Genomic DNA, 23192 nt, shown 5'->3' with positions numbered 1-23192 from the left:
GCGTTATGGGTAAAGAATCCATCGGATCCTGCTCAGCAGTTCCCCTGTACAGATCTCACTATACTAATACATCACAACTGTCAAGACATTGTTCTTTCATGAGATTTACTGTTCAAGCCGGATCATATGCAAAATCCCACTACACCTTGTGGTAAATACGGCACAGGAGCACCAATAGATGGTTAAGTATTTACCCCTGCCTATTTAGGTGTTAATTACACGTATGTTCACTTCTTAATGTGTCTTCTTCTCCTTTCTTTCTTTCTTCGTCTTTCTCTTCTTCTGGCCGTTTACATATTTGCTGAAGTCGTCTATTAACCATCATTCTGATCATGAACTAACATTAAGGAAAGTATATGTGAAAACATTCATGCTCATTCATATGCTGCATGGCAACTTTACAAACACAAAAGATTTCACCACAAAATCTGCTCGCTAATCTCTAGCGGTTAGATGCACAAAATAATGAGCCAATAAACAGTTGATTAGTGGCCACTAAAGTCTTTATTGCAGATGAGATGAAAATTGTGACCACTGTGAAAATCAGTTGTTAACACCTTGATATCAGTTTCCCAATGACCCCTAGGTCCCACAGATGCATATAAAAATGCTGATGGATTAAAACAAGTACATTTGCTCAGTTCTCAATTCTTCTCAAAAAAAATGTGCTCAACATGTTTTTAATCATACATTCTATTTACATTTAAAACCTCTCCACCCAGTTATTATGTGATAGCAAAGTGTATGGATACATATGTCTCAATGTATCAGACCACAGAAGGACACCACACTCTCAAGAAAGCTGAGGAGATTAAAGTGGGAAATGACTTCTTCAATTTAAGCATCACATAGTAGTGTGACTGATTTAAGAAGATAGACATGGTGCTCCTTTAGTGATTTGAATATGAACTCAGAGGTCATAAAGCCATTTCAGACAGAGCATTTGTCAAATACTTCAAAACACTCTTGACATTTTTTTCTTCTTAGAAAAGACAATGGGAAATGGGTTATGTAAGGTCAGAGTTAAATGTGTGAGTCCAGTGTGTATGAGCTTGGAGTGGATTCCAGTAAGCTTAACAGAAGTGCAGTGAACAGGGAGGATTTGTACTAATTGAAAATCAGACTCTTTTCGCTGATGCCTTCCACTGCCACTAGAGGGCAGCGTACAACAGAACACATTGTCTTCACGCAGATTTCAAAATCAAAACAGAAAACGCATGAACAAAAAAAATCTGTAGGTGGTACCAAGGACAGTTAATGGCACTGCATTTCGTATTGTGACGGGTGTAATGCATAGAATATGTCTACTGCATCTTTGGCTTACATTATAGAATAGTTAGTAAAGTTAACCATATAACCATAGAAAAGGCAAGTGGTGGGATAAACAAAGTGAAACTACTGAAATTTCAATACAAAATGCACAGACTCCAGTGCTTCCCATATAGTCTCTGGTCAAAATGACTAAGCCTGTGGCCATTCACTTTACATCATTGAGCTAACGTGGGGTAACTAGAGAGGTAGATCAGTGTGGGAAGGAATTGGTGAAAATGAGTCCACGTGGCAGTTTGCCTCTAATTTTGCACTTTTTTTTGTCAGCTTCTCCCAACACTCTTCCAACTATCACTAATGCGGTTGAACAGGTGCATGCTTCATGGGATCATTTGGGGTGTGCGTCATAAGGAGAAAGTATACTGTACATTTTCTTTGCAGTGATACCCTCTTTTGAGTTTGATATTTATGCAACAAATAGTCTCTGGCCAAACATATACAGTATCTTCCTACTACACCATATTATTATAGGCTGTTGCATAGACCTACATTTGGCAAAAAAAGGTGTGTGTGTTTGTGACTATAGGTACACAGGACAAATAACAGATATAAATGCATCTACTGAGTGTGTTACATGGTGCATCTGATATGCCTTCACATTAATAGCTATGCAATGCAAAATCGAAAATACAATCAAGAGTGACCAAGGCAAGTCTTTTCATCGAGTTTTCAAAAGGAGTTGATGTCAGTGGAACCGAAGGGTGGAATAATAATAATAATAATATGTCATAATATAAATGTCTATTTGGCATATCACAAAGTTACAAAACAGGACTAAGCATTTGCATCTCTGAACTACAGGCAGTTTCCTTTACATTTTCAAGCACTGAACGTGTGTTGTGTCAGACTTATTGCATTCAGTTCCTTGTCTCTTTTCCAAGGACCTTTACTGAAGCCAGTGGTATTCGCTCCACTTTTGGACCATCTGGAAGTTCAGGTTGGTGAACAGGAGAGGTTCCTGTACTGTACCGCCCCCCCCCCCCCCCCCCCCCCCCCCCCCATCTGTTAGACAACACCATTCCTGAGGGGCTCTGGGCAGAAACAGCCATTGAGTTTCCCTCCGGGCTCCGTCCTCGTGTCTTTGTCTTTGTCTGTCCTCCTTTCGTGCCATCTCCGTGCCAGGGGCTCCAGGAAGAGAGAGACGGAGGACAGCAGGTAGCACACGCCCGCCAGGTAGAAAGAGCAGTCATAGGTCTGGGTGTAGTCATACAGGAAACCTGAAAGGGGCGACAGTGGTACAGGAGGTAGAGAAGTCGTTTAGTAATCAGAAGGTTGCTAGTTTGATTCCCTGTCGAAGCGTCCTTGAGCAAGACACTGAACCCCTACTTGCTCCTGATGTGCAGTGTGCCACCAGTGTAAATGTAAAATGTGTATACATTGTAAGTCACACATGTGTAAGTCGCTTTGCATAAAAGCGTTAGCTAAATGACTAAATGTAAATGTAATGGTTGATCGGTCAGTAAGCATTCACAAATTCTGCATTTTATGGCCAAGAGTAACTGAAAGTTTGGTCTACTTTCTTAGGATAGGTTGTTAATAAATTCCTTCAACCATAAAAAACATGTTACCAGAGGAACTTTCAGAGGTTTGAGGACGCATGAAGCTCACTTAATTTTTTTTTTTTATGAATAGATTTGAAATATAGAATTGTAAATGGTTAAATTAGTCAGTGAAATACAGTATACAACAGAAGTGAGTACAACCCTGTGCAATATCACTTATATGTCAAATGAGTCTAGATTTGATCATCGTACAGTAATTGCATTACTTGTTAGTTGAATAGTAGGCCTAAAGGTATTTGCCTTTTATGTCAAATTAAAAACAGTTAAGATTTTCTATATTAAATATAAAAGCCCCACAGTAGGAACTTACTGAGATTCAAATGTTTTATTTTTTCATATTTTTCATACTTTGCATGTCCACCTTTGTTTATAACAGACTCAATCCTCCCCAGCATGGAAGATACACCAGTATGTCTGGGGAGATTCTTCAGCTGCTCTGCTGGAGCAGTTCTGATGCTCTACCTTCCTCTTTAAAATAGCCCAGAGGTGTCTTCTTTAGAAGCTCTTGCGTGATTTTGGCAGTGTGCTTTGGATTGTTACCATGCTGGAATATCACCTCTTCCGCCAAGATTTCTGGACACTGGAAGTCTCTTCTTGTCAGAGAGTATTTTGGTATATCCACAGGCATTCATGATGCCAATCAAAGACGTCATCTCCCCAACACCTTTTGCACTCATGCAGCCCCCATACCATCACACTCCCTCCTCCGTGCTTCACTGTGATAGACCTGGCCAGGTTCACCGCAAACATGCTGGACTTCATCTGAGTCTTCGTCTCATCTGACCACAGAATGTGCTCTCAACATTCATCAGGCTTTTTTTTCATGTTCAGATGTTTCATCTCAGATGGGGGGGGGTCCAGCATGTTTGACATTTGACATTTAAGAATCAACTGACATATATAAGTGATATTGCACAGGGGTGGACTCTATATTTAGCAAGGTGGTCTAAAATTGGACATTTTGAGCATAACTTTGGAAAGCTTGGAAAAGCTTTTAAAAGCATAATGCTTTCATGAAAACAAATAATTATATTACTTTCATGCTTTGGTGAGCGTCGTTTTGGCACTGCCGTCTGTGCAAGCATGGCAATCCAGACTATTCTCATTTGTAGTTCCACGTTGGTGGAACGAACTGCCTAGTACTACCAGAGCAGGGGCGTCCCTCTCTACCTTCAAGAAGCTTTTGAAGACCCAACTCTTCAGAGAGCACCTCCCTCCCTAACTGGCACCTGACTAGCGCTTAACTTGCACTTCAGCAGATACATTCCTGCACTTCTTTTTCCTTTTTTCTAGGTCGTTGTTTTCTAATTCTCATGTAAAGTAGTATTTATTGTTACACCATGCTTTTTATTGCTCTTAGCTTGACTGTTCTCTCCCTTGTACGTCGCTTTGGACAAAAGAGTCTGCTAAATGACTAAATGTAACTGCTTTGGGAGCCTTTAAACCAGTTGGGTGGCTGTATGCACCCTAATTCAGGACATTGGGGTCACAGTGAACTCCAAGCTCCCAGAGGGTCGGGCAAACAGAACACCACACTATTTCTGGACCCCGACTCCCTCCTTAGTTGACTCCCTAATCACGTCTTGACCTCTCGAGCAAGTCTGGTTCACGTTAGCCCATCTGGGTACTGTGACACCAGGTTCAATAACAACCCCACCCTAAGAGGCCCTCCTTCACAAATTACAGCGTGGAGAGTAGAGTTTCTGAGAATCGTGCCACTCTCAGGCTCTGTGTTAATGTGTCCCTCACCACACACCCTGAAGACTTGGGAAAAACAAGTAAGATACATCTACAAAAGAGACAAAAGTGTTTGTCACATTCCATGTTTATCACACATAACGCTCGCTCCCTTTTTTTTTTGTCACTTCCCAACCACAGACAGGCTCGACCTGCACAAGGTAAACTTGAGGTAGTACTCCGTCCATTTGAAAATACTGCCAGCGGTCTCATCCATCAGTGGTTTAGTAGTGTAATGTGAATCAGGCAGTAAAGCAAGGGGCCATGACATTTAAAAACAAAGTCTCTTCGGGGGAAGCTCTGAGCTCTGCCTGTTTCTGGCAGAGATGAGGTCAACCTACATAGACACTAAACTCCACCCTGACCTAAATTTCAGCACAAAAAACCAGCACAGCACATAACTTATCTCCAACAACACAGTATAGCCAGCCCCACCCACCAGGCACGTTGGCTTCACAAGAGCCTCTCACCTGCATGCATTTCATCACCCTTTCATATGATTGATGGCCTCTTGCCAAACACATAGGCTACTGGAATGCTGAAACAAAAACCACGCATACCTGCGAGCGGAGGGCCCGTGAGGCATCCAAGCCCCACGAAAAACATGGAAAAGCCCATCGAGTTGTTGACTTTCTCAGATCCCACCAGATCTACCTGCGAATGGAAAGCAGAGACAGAGTCAACCTGCAGCTTCACTCCGGAGGTTGACGGAAATTGAAGGGTGTTATTGCCATTGAAGGAAGTGCACGATATGATGCAAGGTCATGGGAGGTCATTGACGTGCCCCACTTTGTTGTGGGGTTGAAACTGAAGTTTTCCTGAGGACGTGGGCTGGTGCTTAAGGCTGGGCCTGGTTGATTGCCTTACAGACCTTGGGGCCTACTCAGCTGCACAGACTAGTTTGTGAGGTGCAATGCATGCCGTCATGTGTATGGTCTTCTGAATGAAGAAGCCCTAAATACTCGCCCTAAAGAGCTAAATACCTAAAAGCCATTAAGCCTATAAAATATATCTCAACAGTGGCCAAATGCTGCATGCTGTTGATTATAAATATATGTTTACTAGTTTCTGTATTTCCTGTTCTGTAATGTCTTCTTCCACTTTTTTTGCTGGAGTGGTTTCAGTGAGATAAAAAGTGGTTCTGTTGTCTAACTGCAGATGAGAAAGAAATTAAGAAACGGTAAAACCATGTTATTCAGTGAGCGCAGGTCTGACTGCAGGAATGCAGACGACAACACTTCACTTCTCCTTCAGCTGACTGCCAATGCAGCCTTTCAATGCTAATTCGTTTGAATGAAGAGTGCATTACAAATAAAATAAATTATTATTATTATTAAACATCCCACAGATGGCAGACGGGTGCCAATGCTTGACGTATACTGAACACATGTACTGAACACATATACTGAACACATATACTGAACACATGTACTGAACACATATACTGAACACATATACTGAACACATATACTGAACACATATACTTAACAAAAAAAGGTCAAGACAGTTACAGCGTCTACGAAATAAATTAGCTCATTTATTTTACCTCAGTATAACTAAATAACAACTTCCAAAACCTTTCCTCAAGCTTTAAGCTCCCTGGCGCTTAAAGGCATAAGCAGGTAGAACACGTAAACTGGCATTCTTGTGAACTGTATCGTCACTGTGACATTGAGTAATACATCAATTCTGTTCTGTTTAAACTGTGGCAGAGCACTGAATGTGATGTATGTACAGTATGTGTATCATCCAGCAGTGCTTGTTTCCTGGTGTTCACATTCTCTTAGCATAGTTCACATGGATTAGCGCTCACCAGAACAGGCAGCAGTAGGGCCATATAGCCTCCGCAGAAGATGGCGAAGAAGACCGCGTACACTATCAGGTGGAAGTAGGTCGTGGCCAGCGGAGAGAGCAGGTTGACCACACCACAGAGGATCAGGTAGGCTTTGTGGTAATGGTACTTATGGAAGAAGTTCCGGTCTGCCAACCAGCCTGATGCCAGCTGAGCCATTGTCTCTGTGATCCCTGGAGAGAGAACACACCTTTTAATGGTCATCATGTTTTAAGGTCTTGTCTTGCTAATTACGTTTTCTCACTTTAGTGGTGAACATTAAATACTAGTAACCTCCTGCGAACTAACCCCATAAACCTGTGTCCTCTGTAGTTGACATTTATTTTAAGGAAATCACAAACGAAGAGAAATTGGATGACACTTTAAAAAAAAAAAAAAAACATGCATACATACATACTGATATAGAGATATTACAAATGTGGAACGAAGGCAAAAGCTCCATCAATGAATGCATCAGTAGACATCTTGGTTAATCTGACTTAAAGTGGTGGTACTCTCTAGTCTAGGTGGTTTCAGATGAGGCGATCTGACTGGTGATTAACTGAACAGGTCAGGGTAAAACTATGCATGAGGTGGTGTTCCCCTAATGCACCTTAAAGACTCCATATTATGGCATCGGAAGCCCTCACATGCCCCGAGCCTAACCTTGCCTAAAGTAAGTGTGTGGTTATAGCTTTGACCTTCTGACTGACTGTGATAAAAGTAGCCCCTTTTTACACAATTGGACATAAGAGGCTACTGGACATAGAAGCACAATATTCTTGCTCCAGTCAGTGTCAGGGTATAAACATCCCAGTCTCTCTTCCTAAGACATACTTTGACAATGTTGAAATAGTCCGAATTTCAAGAATTTGAAAATGTCTTCCTTACTTAAAATGATAAGATGGCTACTTTGACAGATTGAGGGAGCTGCATTGTTTTAGCATGCCCTTGTAAGTCTGTTTCAGTCGCTGTGTCTCTTGTGGATGTGGCAGAGGATATGGTAATTCTATATTACTGCAGTCCAATTGTATGTAAAGAAGTTGGATATTGATCATTTCAGGAAAAAAGCTGCAGGCAGCACTATCCAGCAGATCAATAAAATAAACAGCTCCCAAACGAGAGCCGATCAATGGGTCCCGTTTCAGCTGCTGCCGCACTACGGAGAATGTTGGTGATGAGGCATTTTTTTTTCCTCAACGTCTTGAGTGTGCAGTGGGCTTGCCACATGGCAACAACGCCCTGCAGTGAGACGAGAGGAATGTGTTTCTAATCACCTTCTCTGTGTCAGCTGGTGCTAACAACCAACGGCTGTGGCAGAGATGTTTGGTAAACATTTTGTTTTCCCGCAAAACTGCAGTGTACTTTTTTTATTTTCTAATTGAATGCAATCTGCAGAGAAATCGAGCCGAGTGCATCCTCCGATGTGACGCCCCCCCTTCAGAAGTATGTCCCACAGGATGCTTAGCGGTGGTGCTGAATGAAGTGAAACAGCTGTCGATTGTTTATGTATCCTCTGCAGACAACCAGAGGGTATCTCCTGGTGCGTTCCCCTCTTGAGCACAGAGACACTGGGAGCTTGTTTGTGTGTTTTAATCTCAGCAGGTTAGTCGACGTTTGCAGCTGGTCCCGTTGTGCACTACATAATGTGTCTTGGGGAGTATCTCTACAGAAAGCTAGCCAGCTTTTGAAAGCTAGGCTCTTTGACGTTCTGTAGCATGGAGCTCTCTCTCTGCAGTCACACAGACAATAACCAGTATCCTCAAGCTTCCTTTAATTTCATCATCTCGAAAGACATCTCTGACTGAAGGCACAAAAGGTTGAAAGAACATGCAATGTCCCTTGCATCAGCTCAAAACAATGCTGTCACACTATAAAGTACAAGTCCAATTTTCCTGCCCACTCATTAAAATACGAGCGTTTGGCTTGCCCGGCCTCTTCTTTGTGTGGCCTTGCTGCCTCAGTGAGTCTCGGGCACAGTATCGGCCACTTCAAACTTGTGCAAAATTGGGAAGTCCTCCTGTCACCACAGCAGCGACTCTGCGACTCTACTCTGTAAGCCGTTGCTTAGCGACTCCCTGGCTCACCAACACTGGCCTGTCACGGGAACCCATTTGTGGAGCCCCCTAGACTATGGGGGCCAGTCTCCTTGTTTCAACTGAAAAGAGCCTTTGGAATTTGGGTTTTTTTTTGGCGGGGGGGGGGGGGGGGGGGGGGGGGGACTAGAAATGAGTTGGGGTTGGATGGATTTAGACAACATATTGACATGACATGAGAGAGTAATCCATGCCTGTAAGGGTAAGAGTAAAACTCAGATGCCTGCGTAACTGCAGTATACATTGTGAGTCTCCGTCGATTGAAGCAGTACTTAAGACACATCCTTCTCCAAGCACTCTTTCTGGGATGGATTAACACATTTCCCAGAATTTATGCACAGACTGACAGGAGAATGCTGCCTGTCTAGGTAGCACAACATTCATCACTGTGCACTGCTTTATAAGCCTCACCTCAATCACATGTAACCCCTCCCTCCATGAAACAGCTTATTCTCCTCCGGCGAAATAGACTGCATGCATGTTGTGAAGTGTCTACTTGTTTTTTTTTTTCTTGTTTTCATATGATGCGGTTTCATCAATGGGATACTTCTGAACCCAACTGCCTTGGCCAGTGGGCTAAAGTTCAGCTTTTATGTAAGAACATTCATTACATAAGACTGCAGATTCTGAGCAGCTCACAAATAATTAATGCACAAAAGTTGACTGAGGACTTTCTGCATCACCCTCAGAAAGCTCAGTCAAATGCATGCATGCTATATACATGGTATTTTCAGCTACAATAGAAAATAATGGACCTCAATTGTTATAATAATATGCATATCCACAATCATCAGTGGGGAAATATTCCTCTTGCTCGTTTACGCTAGGACCATGTTTGCACTGGATGAAACCAACTCAAATTCAACTCTTAAATTCAACCACTTGAACTCACTCCGTCACACACACACACACACACACACACACACACACACACACACACACGTCCCAAATTTACAACTTTTGGAAAAGCACCATACACTGCTTCCTGCATTTGCATGCCCCCTTGACACTCTGAAAACAGCACATGCTTCATAGAACACACACACACGCATCACACACACGCATCACACACACACACACACACAGACACACACACACTCTGAAAACAGCACATGCTTCATAGGCTGGTAATCTTCAAATGAAACACTCCCGGCCGGGACTAGCCTCACGAGCTGATAATCCTTGAGATAAGCACGAATACTCCAAATGAGAACTGGTTAGTGAATATTAAATGGTTGATTTGTTGCTCAAGTGATGCTCAAGGGGAAAAGGCAGTTATATTTTAAAAAAATGATTTTTCTTAAGAGGAATCTCAAAGAAAGCTACACAGTTAATGGCTGCAAAACAAGTGCAACAACACTGACACAGTGGAAATGGGAAAAACTCACCTGCTAAGGAGATGATGAACGAGGCATCCATGGGTTCAATGCCAAGATTCCTAGCTCGTGCTGACAGGTGGAAATAGGGGATGAAGTAGGCTAGCTGACTGAAGACCAGAGACCAGGTGTAAATGCAGAAGAAAGGGTTCTTCAGGAGAGAAAAGTCCAAAGCTTTGGATGAATTTTGGGTGTCTTTTTTGGGTGAGTTTTCATTGGAGGCTCTCTCACGCAAGGCAGCATCTGTCCCAGCAGAACCTCCATTACGCTCCAAAGGAGCATCCCCTGTCTTGCAGCAATCGCCTTCTAGCCCATTCACTCCATTATGGACTGGCTGTGAAACTTCCACATTGGTCAGAGTTTTACGCCCCTGGGCTACTATCTCTGGGCCCCAGGTAGTGGACGGAGACGAGTCTGCTTTGGCGATCCCATTGGCCAAGGGTGACGACCCATTCACGCCGTTCTTAAGTGGTTCCTTTTCTTGTCCGTTTAAAATGGCACACTGGCCTTTTTGGATTGAAGGCGAGGAAGGAGGCGATGAGATGGAGGGCCTCACGTTGATTGGTCTCAGAAGCATCCCTGAGGCCACCAGGTTCAGCATAAGACCCCCCAAGATCAACAGAGCTCCTGTGCAAGAAGACATGTGAACAACATGGTTCTAAATATGAAGACTATACCAAAGAGCCTACCGGCGGACAGAGACAGAGCAAAATAGTTTCTTTGTTACAAGAAAAACAAAAGCAAATGCTCTCACCAAAATATATGTGAAATTGTGAACACCTCCTTCAAATAATTGAACACCTTTCAAACAAACGTGTCTGGTAGCTGTGGATCAGTCCCAACAGTTGGGGGGGGGGGGGGGTTGGCCCATTCCTGCATGCAGAAATACTTCAGCTCTGCGATGTTAGTGAGATTTCTTACATGAGGTCCAGACTGTGACTCGGCCATTTTGACCGCGCAGTAACCATTCTTTGCCAGACCAACTTATGTGTTTGTGAGTCGTCTTTTAAAAAAAAGACCCATCCTTTTTTGCGTCTTCAGCTCATGGACAGATACCCTGCCACAGTAGGAAGCCACTTCTCTCCAGGAAGAATATCATTTCCTATTTAAAGTTTTGGGCGAGAATGAATAGGTTTGTGGACAGATGAGTCAAAAACCTTTTGGTCACAGAAGCACTGTGCTTGACAAAAAACTAAAACTAACTACCAAAGGACCTCATCCCAAACGTTGACACAAGGTGATAACATTGTGGTTTGGAGTGGTTTGCTGCCTCGGGACCAAAACAGCAATCATTAAACTATAAATGCTGCACTGATCAATACTTGTCAGAAATGTTTGTTTGAAGTCATTGGGTTCACACCACTTATTGGGTAAAATAAGGGGGTTCACATACTTCTTCACACAAAGGTCATTTAATGTTGGATCATTTGGTTGATAAATTAAATAAGTTCACAAACTTGGTGGTTATTGTCTGTGTAAGGTGTTCTGTGATGATGTGGTCAGAATGTTTATCAGTAAAACATAGTTATCAGTTAATACAGTCCTAGTCCCAACAATACACTTGATAGGACAAAGGCAATGATGTAAACTGATTTAATCCACTCTTTATTAATAAAAAAATATTAATAAGTAATGAAAGTGGTATTTTTTAATTGGTATGTGAACACCGCACAGCATTTTTGGCTCGGGCAGAAAGAACTTTCTTGCCCTATCCTGTCAGAGCAGCTAAACCAGCTTTAAGTACCGAGCTTAACCACAAGCTAGATGCTACGTTTCTGCAACCAGAACAAACTGGTAGCCGGTTTGGTTGCAGACCTGTCAATTCCTGTCCATTGTGTATCATCTTGTAATACTGAAATATTTAGTTGTTATAATTACATTTTCTTGTAATAATGACATAGTAAGTCATATTTATAAGATACGAAAGTCATGATTGAGGTTCTCCCAATGTTTTTTTTCTTTTGTGACTGTAATGTGCTCCTTTACACGGCGTCGCTATCTCCTCCTCTACATGGCCTCTTCTCTATCAGTTTTCTTAGATGAAGATCACATTTTAGGTCATATTTTTGCAGATCTCACAAACTCACAAACTTTCTAGCACCACGGTATATGATTATATCTCAGTTGCATATTTGAGGACAAGAGAAGAATCTTTCACTGGAATTCAGATGCTTTGATCAGAAGCTCAGATGCTTTGCCTGCACAGAACCAGGAACATCTTGGGACTGATTCAGCCATTAACAAGTTAAACAAAATCCTTTCGAATAATTCAGATCCCCAATCGATATGTCTATACTCTAGTTAGTTCTAAGAAACGACGTGTCTTTGTTGGATATCAGCATTATATCAGAATGTTCGGGTGATGTAATATTCACCTTGCCAAGCGTAGTGGTCCAGAAGAAGCTGTGTGAAAGGAGCGAGAGCGAAAGTCAAGCCCATCCCTGAGCGGCCAATGGAATACGCTGTGGCCAGCCTCTTCCGGAAGTATGTTGCCGTGACAACAGAGCTGGCTTGGTACAGGAAAGCAAAACCTATACCTACATGGAAAATGAATATTTTCTTTTTTTTTTTAAAGACAGATTCAGACATGGCTCAGTTGCATTTTGTTGTGCTATACCATTTCAAGTTGGGAAATATGAACTTACCCACAATCAGACCCATGCTGACATATAAGAAGGCAACATTTGTAGCAAACATGCTCACAAGGAAGCCTACAGTAACAAAAACAGCTCCCATGATGGAGGTCGCACGGTTTCCCAGCTTGGCACATGCCACAGAGGCAATCGGACCTGAAAGACAGGTTCAGCAGTGCTCATTTAGTGGATTACCTTGGCCAGATGTGTGAGGTATAACACTGGGCAAGATGACTGACCTCCAGATAGCCTGAGGCTTGACATAATGGAGCCGATCCAGCTGATGCTTTCAGCTGAGCCTCCAAACTCATCTTGGAACGCCACAAAAAAGATGCCAAAGCTCTTCAGAGTTCCCATGACCAGAACATTCACCTGTTTGACATGCCGACAAGAAAACAGGATTAGCATGGTTGCCTGGAATGTGCTGTGCCTCTACTCGCATTTAACATTTTAGCTTTGAAAAGAACATACCAAAAAACAGTGTAGAACCACCATCCAACCCCATCCTCCATCTGGCGGGTCCACATATTGAACTTCCCTCTCTTTCTTGGCGGCTTCGTGGTTCGCATTCTTTTCATATTGAATCGTTTTGGCTGCCTTGCCTTCACTGTAATCATAACAATGCCCTGTTACCTACAAACAACCGATAGCCAACACGGAAACACTTTATTCTATCATTTTAAAACATTTTCTTCGTGAGTTCTCAAGGGACATTACATTTTCTTTCAAAGACGTCAACCTGAAAACAACAGAAGTGTACCAAATGATACAAAGTTTCTGTCAACCATGAAGCATGGTTGTTATAATTTAATCACTTCTGGCTAGTATTCTATCTCTTTTGAACTTGTTAACAACTGTCGCAGAACCGCTTAACCATCAGAGTGTGCAGAAGCTGTTGGCGGACTGCAGTATTTGTAAATTTTTAATCCTTCGGCGCCTCAAGAGTCACTGAACCATGACCGGGTCAGCAAATTGGATTTGTTGCAGGGAACATGGTTACATTTTGATCAGTCAAAAAGAACCATCCTGGATCATATAGTTAACCCACAGAACACATAGGTCGATTGCGTCACCGCGATACCACTGAGTATGCATGATTATACAGGTCCTAACTGCTGACTCCTGACTTGCTAGAAATCGGTCGCCTAAAAATGTCTACGAAAATGTATTTATAATCAATTATGTGGACCATTGAACTGTTTTCAAAGACAACAGGCACAGGGTACACGGCTGACTGTGCCTTAAAGTCACTCTGCTGCAACCTTAAATAAACACGAGCCATCTGCATGTGCCATCTCACGAGGGGGAAGATCTTTGAATTACTGAAGAGTTCAAATTGATCACGCGTCCAGAGGACCCCTCTGCAGCCGTGGGTCCAGCCAAGAGTCATTCTTTTGGACCCTGGACATGTTTCTGCTGCCTCCGTGTCTCTGTGAGCGCCGAGCAGTTGTTGTTGTTGTTGTTTTCCATGAATTTGGTTAAACATCAGCTGTGTTCTTGAAAATTTTCAGCGACTGTAAATTGGGTTGAATACTGAACATTCAAGGAATACGGTGCTAATGAGGGACCTTTTTGTTGAGTCTGGAGCCTATATATAGTCACATGCAGAAGGCATTCCATGTCAGTGGGTCCATTCAAATGAACACCCAGCTTGGGGTTAACCAAGCACTGACCCCATCCTAGGTGTTTCTCTATCACGGCCTGGAATCTGACACATACAGTATATCTGATGTGCTCAATAGGTTTTTGTTTTTTTGGCGTGCAACAGGTCTCCTCTAAAGGTATTACTAGTTATCATTACTTGGTATGAGGAAGAAAAAAACTTTCAGGAAATGCTAAGACCACATCCACAATGACAACAGAAGTAAGTCTCTCACAGGTGAGTCTCACGCAAGTGCGTGTCGCTGAAAGCCAGTTAGGCAGGTGTTCATCTGAGCCTATAGGATTGCACAGTTATTATTATGACTGGAGTGTACTTGTCAGATGGTGCTCACAGTTAGAAGTTTTAATTAAAGTGTATACCTGTTATATTGTTACATGAATTATATGCAGATAGAGAATTGTTAGGGTGCATAAATTGGTCTCTGATGCAGCTCCTCCAATCCAGCTGAAACAGACACGCTCAAAGCCCCAAGCCCAAATTAGGCAGAAACTGCTTAGCGGATTAAAGACGAATGAATCGGGCCAGTGTACTGCAGGGAAAGCACTTCTCTCTGTGGGCTTTTCACAGACTGTTCCAGTGTGTGTGTGTGTGTGTGTGTGTGTGTGTGTGTGTGTGTGTGTGTGTGTGTGTGTGTGTGTGTGTGTGTGTGCGCGCGCACACGCATGTGTGGGTTAAGGGGGTGGGAGGTGGTTTAATTGTAGTGTGGAATTAACGGTGATATTGCAATCCTGGGCCTGCCTGACACCCCACCTCCAAATCCCCTTAGTTGAGCTAACTTGCTTGATGGGGTCTTAATAAACATACGCCACAAGGTTTACGCAAGTTCATTGAATTATACATGTTCACACTTTCGTCTACATGATACACTGATTTCATTCATGTCCAGACTTCTCTTTTATACATCTCTCTCTCTCTCTGTTTAAGCTACAAGCCCAAAAACATCTTAGATACTAGATAGATCTTTGTTTCAAAACTGGTTTGTGGTCTTAAACCAGAAGACGGTTTTGCATCCCTCTATAAGTCCAAACTATATCATGCATGAAAGCTTGTCTCAAGGCATGTTTCCTGAGATTAGCTTTACACTTAGAAGTCCATGTTTGTAGAAGTGTCCTTAAGGGGACAACTTAATGAAAAACAGTGAGGGAATTCCACCAACAAAACCAGCTGGCCTTAACGAGAAGCCCAGGGGTTCAACAACAGTAACATAACAAAAGAGAGACCAGTCCCTTTCTTTAGTGTCAGGAAAGAGAAAGTTTACAAACCAATATTGGAAAATTGCAGTTATGTGATGGTAAACTGAGCTCTATATACATTGGTATATACTGCAAATGGGTTTGCCTTTGGTTCTTAAACATTCTGTTTAAGAAAGGTGATATCAGGTGTACTAAAATATGTGCTTTAGCATGAGTTATTCCAAGTTAATTATACTTAAAAGTATAATAGATATAAAGTAGCCTGTTTTCACAATGTTTGTGACCAAATGCCCTGCCTTTAGTGTGCTCTCCAGTGCTGGTGATTAAACCTCTTGTGTGAGTGTAAGGAGACTGTCCTATTTACAATACAAGGACATTACTTTAGTCATGATGAGTATAAACTGTGATGGCGAAGACATGCTACACGGGGGTGGGGTTTGTCATGGACAGAAATATTTGTATAGTTCTGTTGTAAGGGTAATAAAACAACTGTTTTGAGGGTTAACTGTTTTTTAAGAGCAGGATTTCAATTTTACCTGTTGTGTTCTTTTGGTAGCATAGCTGAGGCAGTGGGAGAGAGGGTGGGGGACTTGGAGAAACTAGTAACAGCAAGACTTTTTCTAATTTCCCAGTGTCATCCTGTGCACATGCAGTTTGTGGGCCGTCTCTATGGGCTTGGTGAAGTTCTACTCCTATCTGAAACAGACAGCAGGACAACAACAACAGTCAGCATCTCCTGAGAACACATTCGCATAATTTCACATCAGGCACAGATAATGTCACCGCCTCTGAGTACAGGTGTACAACACAAGTGTTTCCTCTCTACCTGGAAATCCTGCCAATGAAAGAGACACACAGGACAAGCATCTCTAGTCATGAGGTAAACCATGGTGATGACGAGGGAGCTGTACAGCAGGAGCAGGAATGCAGGATGGTGTTATGCTATGGTGATGGCGGCGTGTATGGACGTAGTTTGGTGTTTTGTTTTTGTGCTTTTGTACTCGTTTTTGTGTTTGTTAGTCAATATTTGTAATCCAAATTTCGTTGTATGTGAATACAATGACACTAAAGGCTTTTCTATTTCTATTTCTAGTCCAGTGCTGCAGAATCAGCCAACGAGGGTGCGAGGAACTCTATGCCTCCAGCCACGTTGCATTATCTCCCTCGAAGTTTAACAAGTTCACCCTCACTGTGCAACTTCCTGTGCATTGACAGAGGGATGTTGCTCAAGATGCATTTTAGGCCTTTGTGGCGCAAAAAAAAAAATGAGATTTGTTTAAACCTGACCAGCTGTGTGTCATGTCCTCTAGGGTAGAGTTCAACTAGAGCTCACAGCCGTTCATTCTGCAGTCATCAGGTACAGGAGAGGGAGGAGTGAGGATCAAGAAAGTGGTGGTGGGGGGAGGGGGGAGAGGGGAGAGGGGGGGTCGTCCTCCTTGCATCTGACCAGTCATCCCAGGGAAGAGGTGGTTCACTGGCTCAGTGCCACAGCTGCATACAGTATGTCTGTTTCAGTATACAGAAGCTATTTCTGGCTGAAATTGAGAGGCTGTTGTATTGACTACAAAAAGCAAGAAAGAAATGGCCCCAGCCCTTTCCGGATGAGTCAGACGTGATACTGATGTGATACTTTTTTGTGAATGAAACTAAAACCCATCTTACGTCAGTTCTGCAGGCTGAGATTAAATGTCTTTCTCTGACCATTTCTTCGACTATTTGTTACAATACACACCTAAAATTAATGTATATGATATTTAGTAAAGGATAAACAGTTAATTCAGCACGGGCATGTCATATTGATCTGGTTAGTGAAGGCTTTCATGCTCAAAATCGAATGTCCTTTCACAACGGACATCTGCACACCTGTAGTTTGCTAAATTTAAATTTTGTCCATAACATAAATTCACAATTATCATGTGATGTTTTAACACCTTACAGTGCTATATATAAACCAGTACATATCATGTTGGAAGTGCTTTTTAAAGTAATGCTGGTTCTAACCAAAGAGCTAGCAGAAAAAGTCTGGACAGCAGATAAAAACAAGGGAAGTGAACAACCTGCCAATTTACTATTTACCTATGTTTTCTAAACAGCTGTTCACGCATCTCATCCTCCTTACATTAACTCTCTTTTAATACTACCACACATAAGCCCACAGTAACTCTGACGTTATGTAATAAAGAAGCTGAAATCCAAATCATGGCTTAATTTATTAGACCTAGAGTGGAAGGAACGGCAATGCACCAAACAGCCAACAGTTAACAACTTAAGTGGAAGTTGCACTTACCAATTATACAAGTCCGATCGCTGCACATGAGTTCGGTCCCGATATCATAATGGTTCTCGTGCGACAGCTCTGCACGGAGTAATGTTAGACACGGAAGATCAGCCCATTGTGAACCATATAACATTGATTACCTCAGTGTGAATATTTCGAGCCCACATTGCCTAGGGCAAACTCTCATTTTCAGTGACATTCAGGGCTGAGCTCATTTTAAAACAGTTTAAACACTTAAGTTTCATATGGCATTTATGTTGAACAGCTCCTGTGTGACGACTTAATCGGACTGAATCAAAAATGCTAGACTTGTCACTATGCGTTTTGGTTTTATTTAATTTAAAGGAAGCATAGAACATTAAAACGCCACTTCATTCATTATGTAAGCCACTGAGTGGGACTGCAACCATTTGTTTCTAATAGCGAGAAAGCAAACATCTTGTTCAACACGTCAATGGCTTTTTACAAATATGGGCAACATGGAAATTGTATATGTAGTTTAAAGAAGTTTGAAAATGTAATAACCGTCACAAAAATGCATAGACGTAACATTAAAATAGTCAGGATGAGGAATAATGGCTCCAGTTTTTTTTTTTTTACTTGAAATGAGACAAATATTTTGAGCAAAAAGCGAGATAATGTTACAGCAAGTCCTTACCATATTTTGCAATTACTCCGTCCATCAGCGCTCAAGTCCAATTTGCAGTTGGTTATAGTCATTAAGGCTGGTGCGGCTGCTGAGCGCAAAACCAAAGAACGCCTGGGAGCAGGGAAACCACTTTATGATGGTCTGGCTCGAGTAGACGTTTTCACTGTAAATGCGGGAAAGTTGACGATCCTCAGGTATTTAACAGTTCAAGACGAAGTTTGCCTACTAGCGTAAAAGAGCTACAGCCCCCAGTCAAATTTCGGAGCCACGTGATGTAAACGTAAGCCCACACGTTATTGAATGAATGTTTCAAGAGATGAGAGCAATTGGTACTGTATAACCAGTTCCGATTATGCTTTGATATGCTATTTAAAATGAATTTGAGTAAACATTAACCATAGTTACTTACTTAAGCTTACATTGTTATCATAAACGTAAGTTAACAGACTTGTCCCCACAGAAATAATATTATTCAAAGGAAACGACCACAGTGCGTGGGAAAGCCAGTGTCAATCATGCAAATACTCCAAAAATGATTTTCTCCGCTATACTCCAATTTTTCATGTTTCTAAATGTCAGTCTTCCACTGCAGACAAAGGGTTACTGGGCAACTACAACAGAAAACAGTTAGTAGCCAGTAAACTGAAGCGTGAAAAGTAAGGAGAAAATAATGAATCATTGAGATGACAGGTCAGTTTAATAATCTCAATTCCAGTTAAAGTTTCTCCAGACTGTCCTCTAACCTCAATGTGCACGCTGTGGAAGCATGCATTAGTCAAGTAACTTCAAATTTCAGCCACATAATGACTGAGGCCTTCCGGTGTACAAACCTGGAAAGAAATGAATTGTCAGCAAGCACAATGGCTGCCAATTGCTGTGTGCTGTGGCTGTGTGACTGGTTCCAAATTTGATCCACCTTAACAGCCTATTATACTGCCATGATTTAGAAAAATGCCAAGACATCCTAATTAACATTACACATAACTGCCATAAGTATATAGAGATTAAGTATACAACAATTGGTGCTGTTTACATTCTCACTGGAAAAAGCAAAACAACTAAAACAGTGTCGCTAATGTTCAGTCATTTGCTCATAGCAGCTTCATCAAACTGTAGTCCCTCTAGTGGAACAGATGCGTTACTACAGCAGCTTCATCAAACTGTAGTCCCCCTAGTGGAACAGATGCGTTACTACAGTAGCCTACAGAACTTCCACAAAAATCTCATGGATGGAAAACTATCATGAATCCAGACATATGTAAAAATGACTACCATGTCTCTGTAAGACCCACTATATACAAAAGAATGTTCACTGATTTTGTGATTGTTGGTTAAAATACATTTTATTTGCTGAGCTATGCACAAGAGCAGGAATTCTGAATAAACAACAACAGACAAATGACACCAAACAGGGAATATATTATGAAAAAAGAAAGTGTCATAAAAAGTAAGCATAAAAGTTAAATTAATTTCATCCACGGCAGTTTAGGTCTTAGCGCATTATTAGTATATTAATTTAAAATAAACTCCGGCCTATGGCAAATAGTACACAATAGGCTGCTCATTATTCTCAAATTTGCTATACTGATGTTGAGTCGCTAAAAATATTTAATTTTTCACAACAATTCATATCCTCCAGTGTGCTTCCATGTCATCCCCATAGTGTAGAGAATTTAGGATGGCACTTATGTACCAGGCTATGGTGACTTCTGCAACGCAGTCTGGAAAATACAGGAAAGCAATAAATAAGGAAACTAGGGGGCAATTGCTTCATGATGCAATCTTGTGAACAGCTACTGTGATGGTTCCATGTGACCGTATCAAGATATTTCTGTGAACAAAAAGACAGAAATAATGTAAAAAACACAGGGCTGATATAGTACAGCAAACAATAGTTCCATGTCATATATTAAGGCCACTTCTGACGTTAAAATAGGCGAATGTTTGGTGACGCAAGATGTACTAAAAGGCTCTACTTGAAAAGTCCCTCAAAAAGAATTCTCTTAGTCAACTAAAAGTTCTGACTTTCAGACTATAGGTCGATTCACTGAGAAGTTAATTGATTTTCATGTGGTTTCCTCAATAGGCTAAAACACTCCCATGTATTAATTCTAACAAAGTAAGAAACTGGATGAAAAGCTGTGTGGCTTTGTTGCATGTTTGGCTACAAACAAACAAACAAACAAATAAACAAATAAATATCAACATATGTATAATCAATAGTCTTTGCCGGTCAAATACAATTGCTTTAAGCCAGGCAAATCTGAGTAACACCAGTCCTGATTCCAGAATCATGCCACTTCATCTATGGCTTACTCTTACTCCTATTCTCATTCTAAATGCAGAGAAACCAGAGAACCGTTTTTTTTGGGGGGAAAAGAGGACTGTATGACTGGATTTTGCTTTATTAAAGATTAAAGGCTGGTTCAAATTCTGCAGTAGGTCTCACATAGGCCACAGTGCCTTGGTCTTCAGTAGGATGTAATACACCAGTGATGCCCAATGCCTCCACAAATAAAAGATGGCTAAATCACATAAGTTAGCTTGATTCCTGGTGGTGCATCGTCAGTGTGACTGTCTGAACGAGTAAGATGACTAGTCAATAAACAAATAAATTCGATTAGTTGGCTGATGGAATTATAACTGAGCAGAGGCCTCTAAGGTGAATAGGAGACTTTATTTTGGTGAGGAGAGTACAGCTGGTTGGCAAATGAGGGCTCTGGTCAGAAAGAAATACTACAGCGTCACTCAAAAAAAATAAACGAATGCAACCAGTTTTAATAAAGTAATGTAAGGGTCACTACAGCTAGGCACTTACAATCTCAGTCTGTAAAACATATCATTAACCTAAGTATTGACACTCTCTTGGCCAGCCTATGTACGTGTGTAAACATATTTATTTCCTCTCTGAATTCAATGCGAATACGACATATCTTTAAGGCATGTCTGACAGGTCAGTGGAAAAAAAAGACTACAGAACACAAACCATGGATTATTTTACAAATCACAAGGTTATCTTACCCGGAGTCAGATTCAAGGCACACCGTGGGGGTTGGGTCAGTCGGGTCTCTCGTGAGTGTCGCTGCTTGCCGTGCCAAAACAGAGACCACACCGCCATGCTCATCTGATAAGGATCCTCTGCCTATGGTTTTCACACATGCCGTTATCCATTACGGTACATGTCAGCAAACAAACAGAGAAAGTAAAATGACACAGTAAAATGACACGTAGAAACATATGGCTACACATGCTAACTGGTAACATAGCCACGGTCAACAAACTAGCTAATAACAGCACCTACAGCAATAGGGGATGTTGACATCGTGAAGCAATGTTACCGTAAATGCCAAAGAGCCTCATACTTACAGCCCAGATTGTGTCCTTGTTGATCGGTGCAGAGAACGCCAACAATGGCCGGATTTTTCATGCTAGACAAAACGTGACAACAACCATAAATAGGTAGCTCAACCAAGAAGTTGACCTAGCACAGCCTAGCTATTCCGGTTGATATATGGGATAACTGAATTGATCATGTCCTATTGTCCTTCGGAAGAAAGATATGCCGCTAACAACTTACGTGTCGTTAAGATGCTGTTCAAGTGTAGACTCCATCTCAAAATAATAAGTTCAAAGCTTGGTGGTGAAGTTCTGTTCCTTATAAAACAACTGGTAAGCTATTTAGAGCAGAATGTCTACCTCCAGCCGATCATGTGCTCAGTTTAGTACGTCTACCTACGAGGCCCAAAATTACCAAAACGCGATGTCGTATTTCGAGGGACAATAAGTGTAGTGACAGTTAAGTCATTATTTCCTTGATTAGAAACTCATAAAAACGATAATAACGCAAAACGCCTGATCTTAGAATATAACTTGAAACATTTTAAATTCACAACACATCATAGAAATGTTTTATTTACTATATATAAAAACACCAGTTGGAATTGTGGCCATAATCTTACAGACAGCAGTAAATTAATGGATCTGTTACATTTTCTGACACCCATCCAGCAGAGTTGTAACTGAACAGAGTTGGCCTATGTTACCCTGATTATCATTTGCATTTCAGGTTGAATTTGTCCACATTTCAGTTTGCCAAGTAAAAAAAAAAAAAAAAAAAATCTTTTGAATTGTCAGAAAATTAAAATGCCAGAAAATATCTTTCACACAGGCTCTGGTGACCACTCTATGGTAACCTTTTTGATTATTTCAGGATGTTAAGTTCACATTTTCAGCCATTGTTGCACAGGCTTTTTAAAGGTCTGTGGAGGATGGTGAGAATGTGGATATCAGTGGAGTCAATCCTTGCGATTTGATAGTGGTGCTATTAAAAGAACAATTCTTTTCAGTGCAGCAGAGTGGTGCTGATCCTGTCTTTGCCATAGGTGGGAATCCTTATCAGAGGTCGGCGCAAGGCGAGCCAAGGGAAGATTTGACGCAGAGGGATAATGTGGTAACCGGCTCTATTGTGTTACTTTGAATTGAGTCTGACAAGGGAACATCTCCCAGTCCAGAGGCGTGGATGACGCACTGTTCTCTCTGTCCGAGGTTTTTCCAACCAAAAGAGTATACTTTAGAGTATATTTAATTTAAAGCAAAGCACGACGTAAAAAATATGTAAAGTATTGAAGTGTTTTATGGAATTTAAGTCTTAACAACCCATTAATTCAATGAATGTTCTAATGGACAGGCCAAAAAAGGAAGAACAGTGAGATGTAGAAAAGCAAATAGGCTTGGATAGGCTAGGATACCTGTATAGATATGACACCAAGGCCTCATATTTAAAAGTCTGTTATTAGTACAAAGCACAGAAGAAATGATTGGGAAATAAGTTTAGCCTGTCCAAAG

The 23192-nt window shown here is 41.5% G+C and overlaps 2 protein-coding genes across 2 annotated transcripts; both read right to left on the bottom strand.

Annotated features, from left to right (window-relative positions):
- Positions 1-2313: 2313 nt before the first annotated feature.
- slc16a4 (solute carrier family 16 member 4) lies at positions 2314-19607 on the bottom strand. Its single transcript, XM_012824216.3, has 11 exons — positions 18357-19607; positions 17708-17776; positions 15957-16116; positions 13036-13171; positions 12804-12936; positions 12577-12720; positions 12307-12468; positions 9944-10558; positions 6442-6653; positions 5189-5282; positions 2314-2546 (listed from the first exon to the last, which is right to left on the bottom strand). Exons 3-11 carry the CDS (start codon positions 15977-15979, stop codon positions 2335-2337), a joined length of 1731 nt encoding a protein of 576 aa, XP_012679670.1. The 5' UTR covers positions 15980-16116; positions 17708-17776; positions 18357-19607; the 3' UTR covers positions 2314-2334.
- A 64-nt stretch (positions 19608-19671) lies between these two features.
- Positions 19672-22099, bottom strand: lamtor5 (late endosomal/lysosomal adaptor, MAPK and MTOR activator 5). Its single transcript, XM_012824232.3, has 4 exons — positions 21925-22099; positions 21714-21775; positions 21369-21489; positions 19672-20178 (listed from the first exon to the last, which is right to left on the bottom strand). The coding sequence occupies exons 1-4, from the start codon at positions 21957-21959 to the stop codon at positions 20118-20120; spliced, it is 279 nt and encodes a 92-aa protein (XP_012679686.1). The 5' UTR covers positions 21960-22099; the 3' UTR covers positions 19672-20117.
- Between the last annotated feature and the right edge of the window lie 1093 nt (positions 22100-23192).

The sequence above is a fragment of the Clupea harengus genome, chromosome 4, assembly GCF_900700415.2.
Source record: "Clupea harengus chromosome 4, Ch_v2.0.2, whole genome shotgun sequence".
NCBI lineage: Eukaryota > Metazoa > Chordata > Actinopteri > Clupeiformes > Clupeidae > Clupea > Clupea harengus.
This window is presented reverse-complemented; position numbering and strand designations above follow the sequence as displayed.

Coding starts and splice junctions, on each gene's coding strand:
- slc16a4 (XM_012824216.3), bottom strand. CDS start 15,979: ATGCTACCAAAAGAACACAACAG. Junction 12,937..13,035: donor TGGTTCTACACTGTTTTTTG/GTATGTTCTTTT, acceptor CATGTCAAACAG/GTGAATGTTCTGGTCATGGG. Junction 6,654..9,943: donor GTTCATCATCTCCTTAGCAG/GTGAGTTTTTCC, acceptor TTCTCTCTCCAG/GGATCACAGAGACAATGGCT.
- lamtor5 (XM_012824232.3), bottom strand. CDS start 21,959: ATGGAGTCTACACTTGAACAGCATCTTAACGACAC. Junction 21,776..21,924: donor GAACAGCATCTTAACGACAC/GTAAGTTGTTAG, acceptor CGTTTTGTCTAG/CATGAAAAATCCGGCCATTG. Junction 20,179..21,368: donor TGCCTTGAATCTGACTCCGG/GTAAGATAACCT, acceptor TTTTGTTCACAG/AAATATCTTGATACGGTCAC.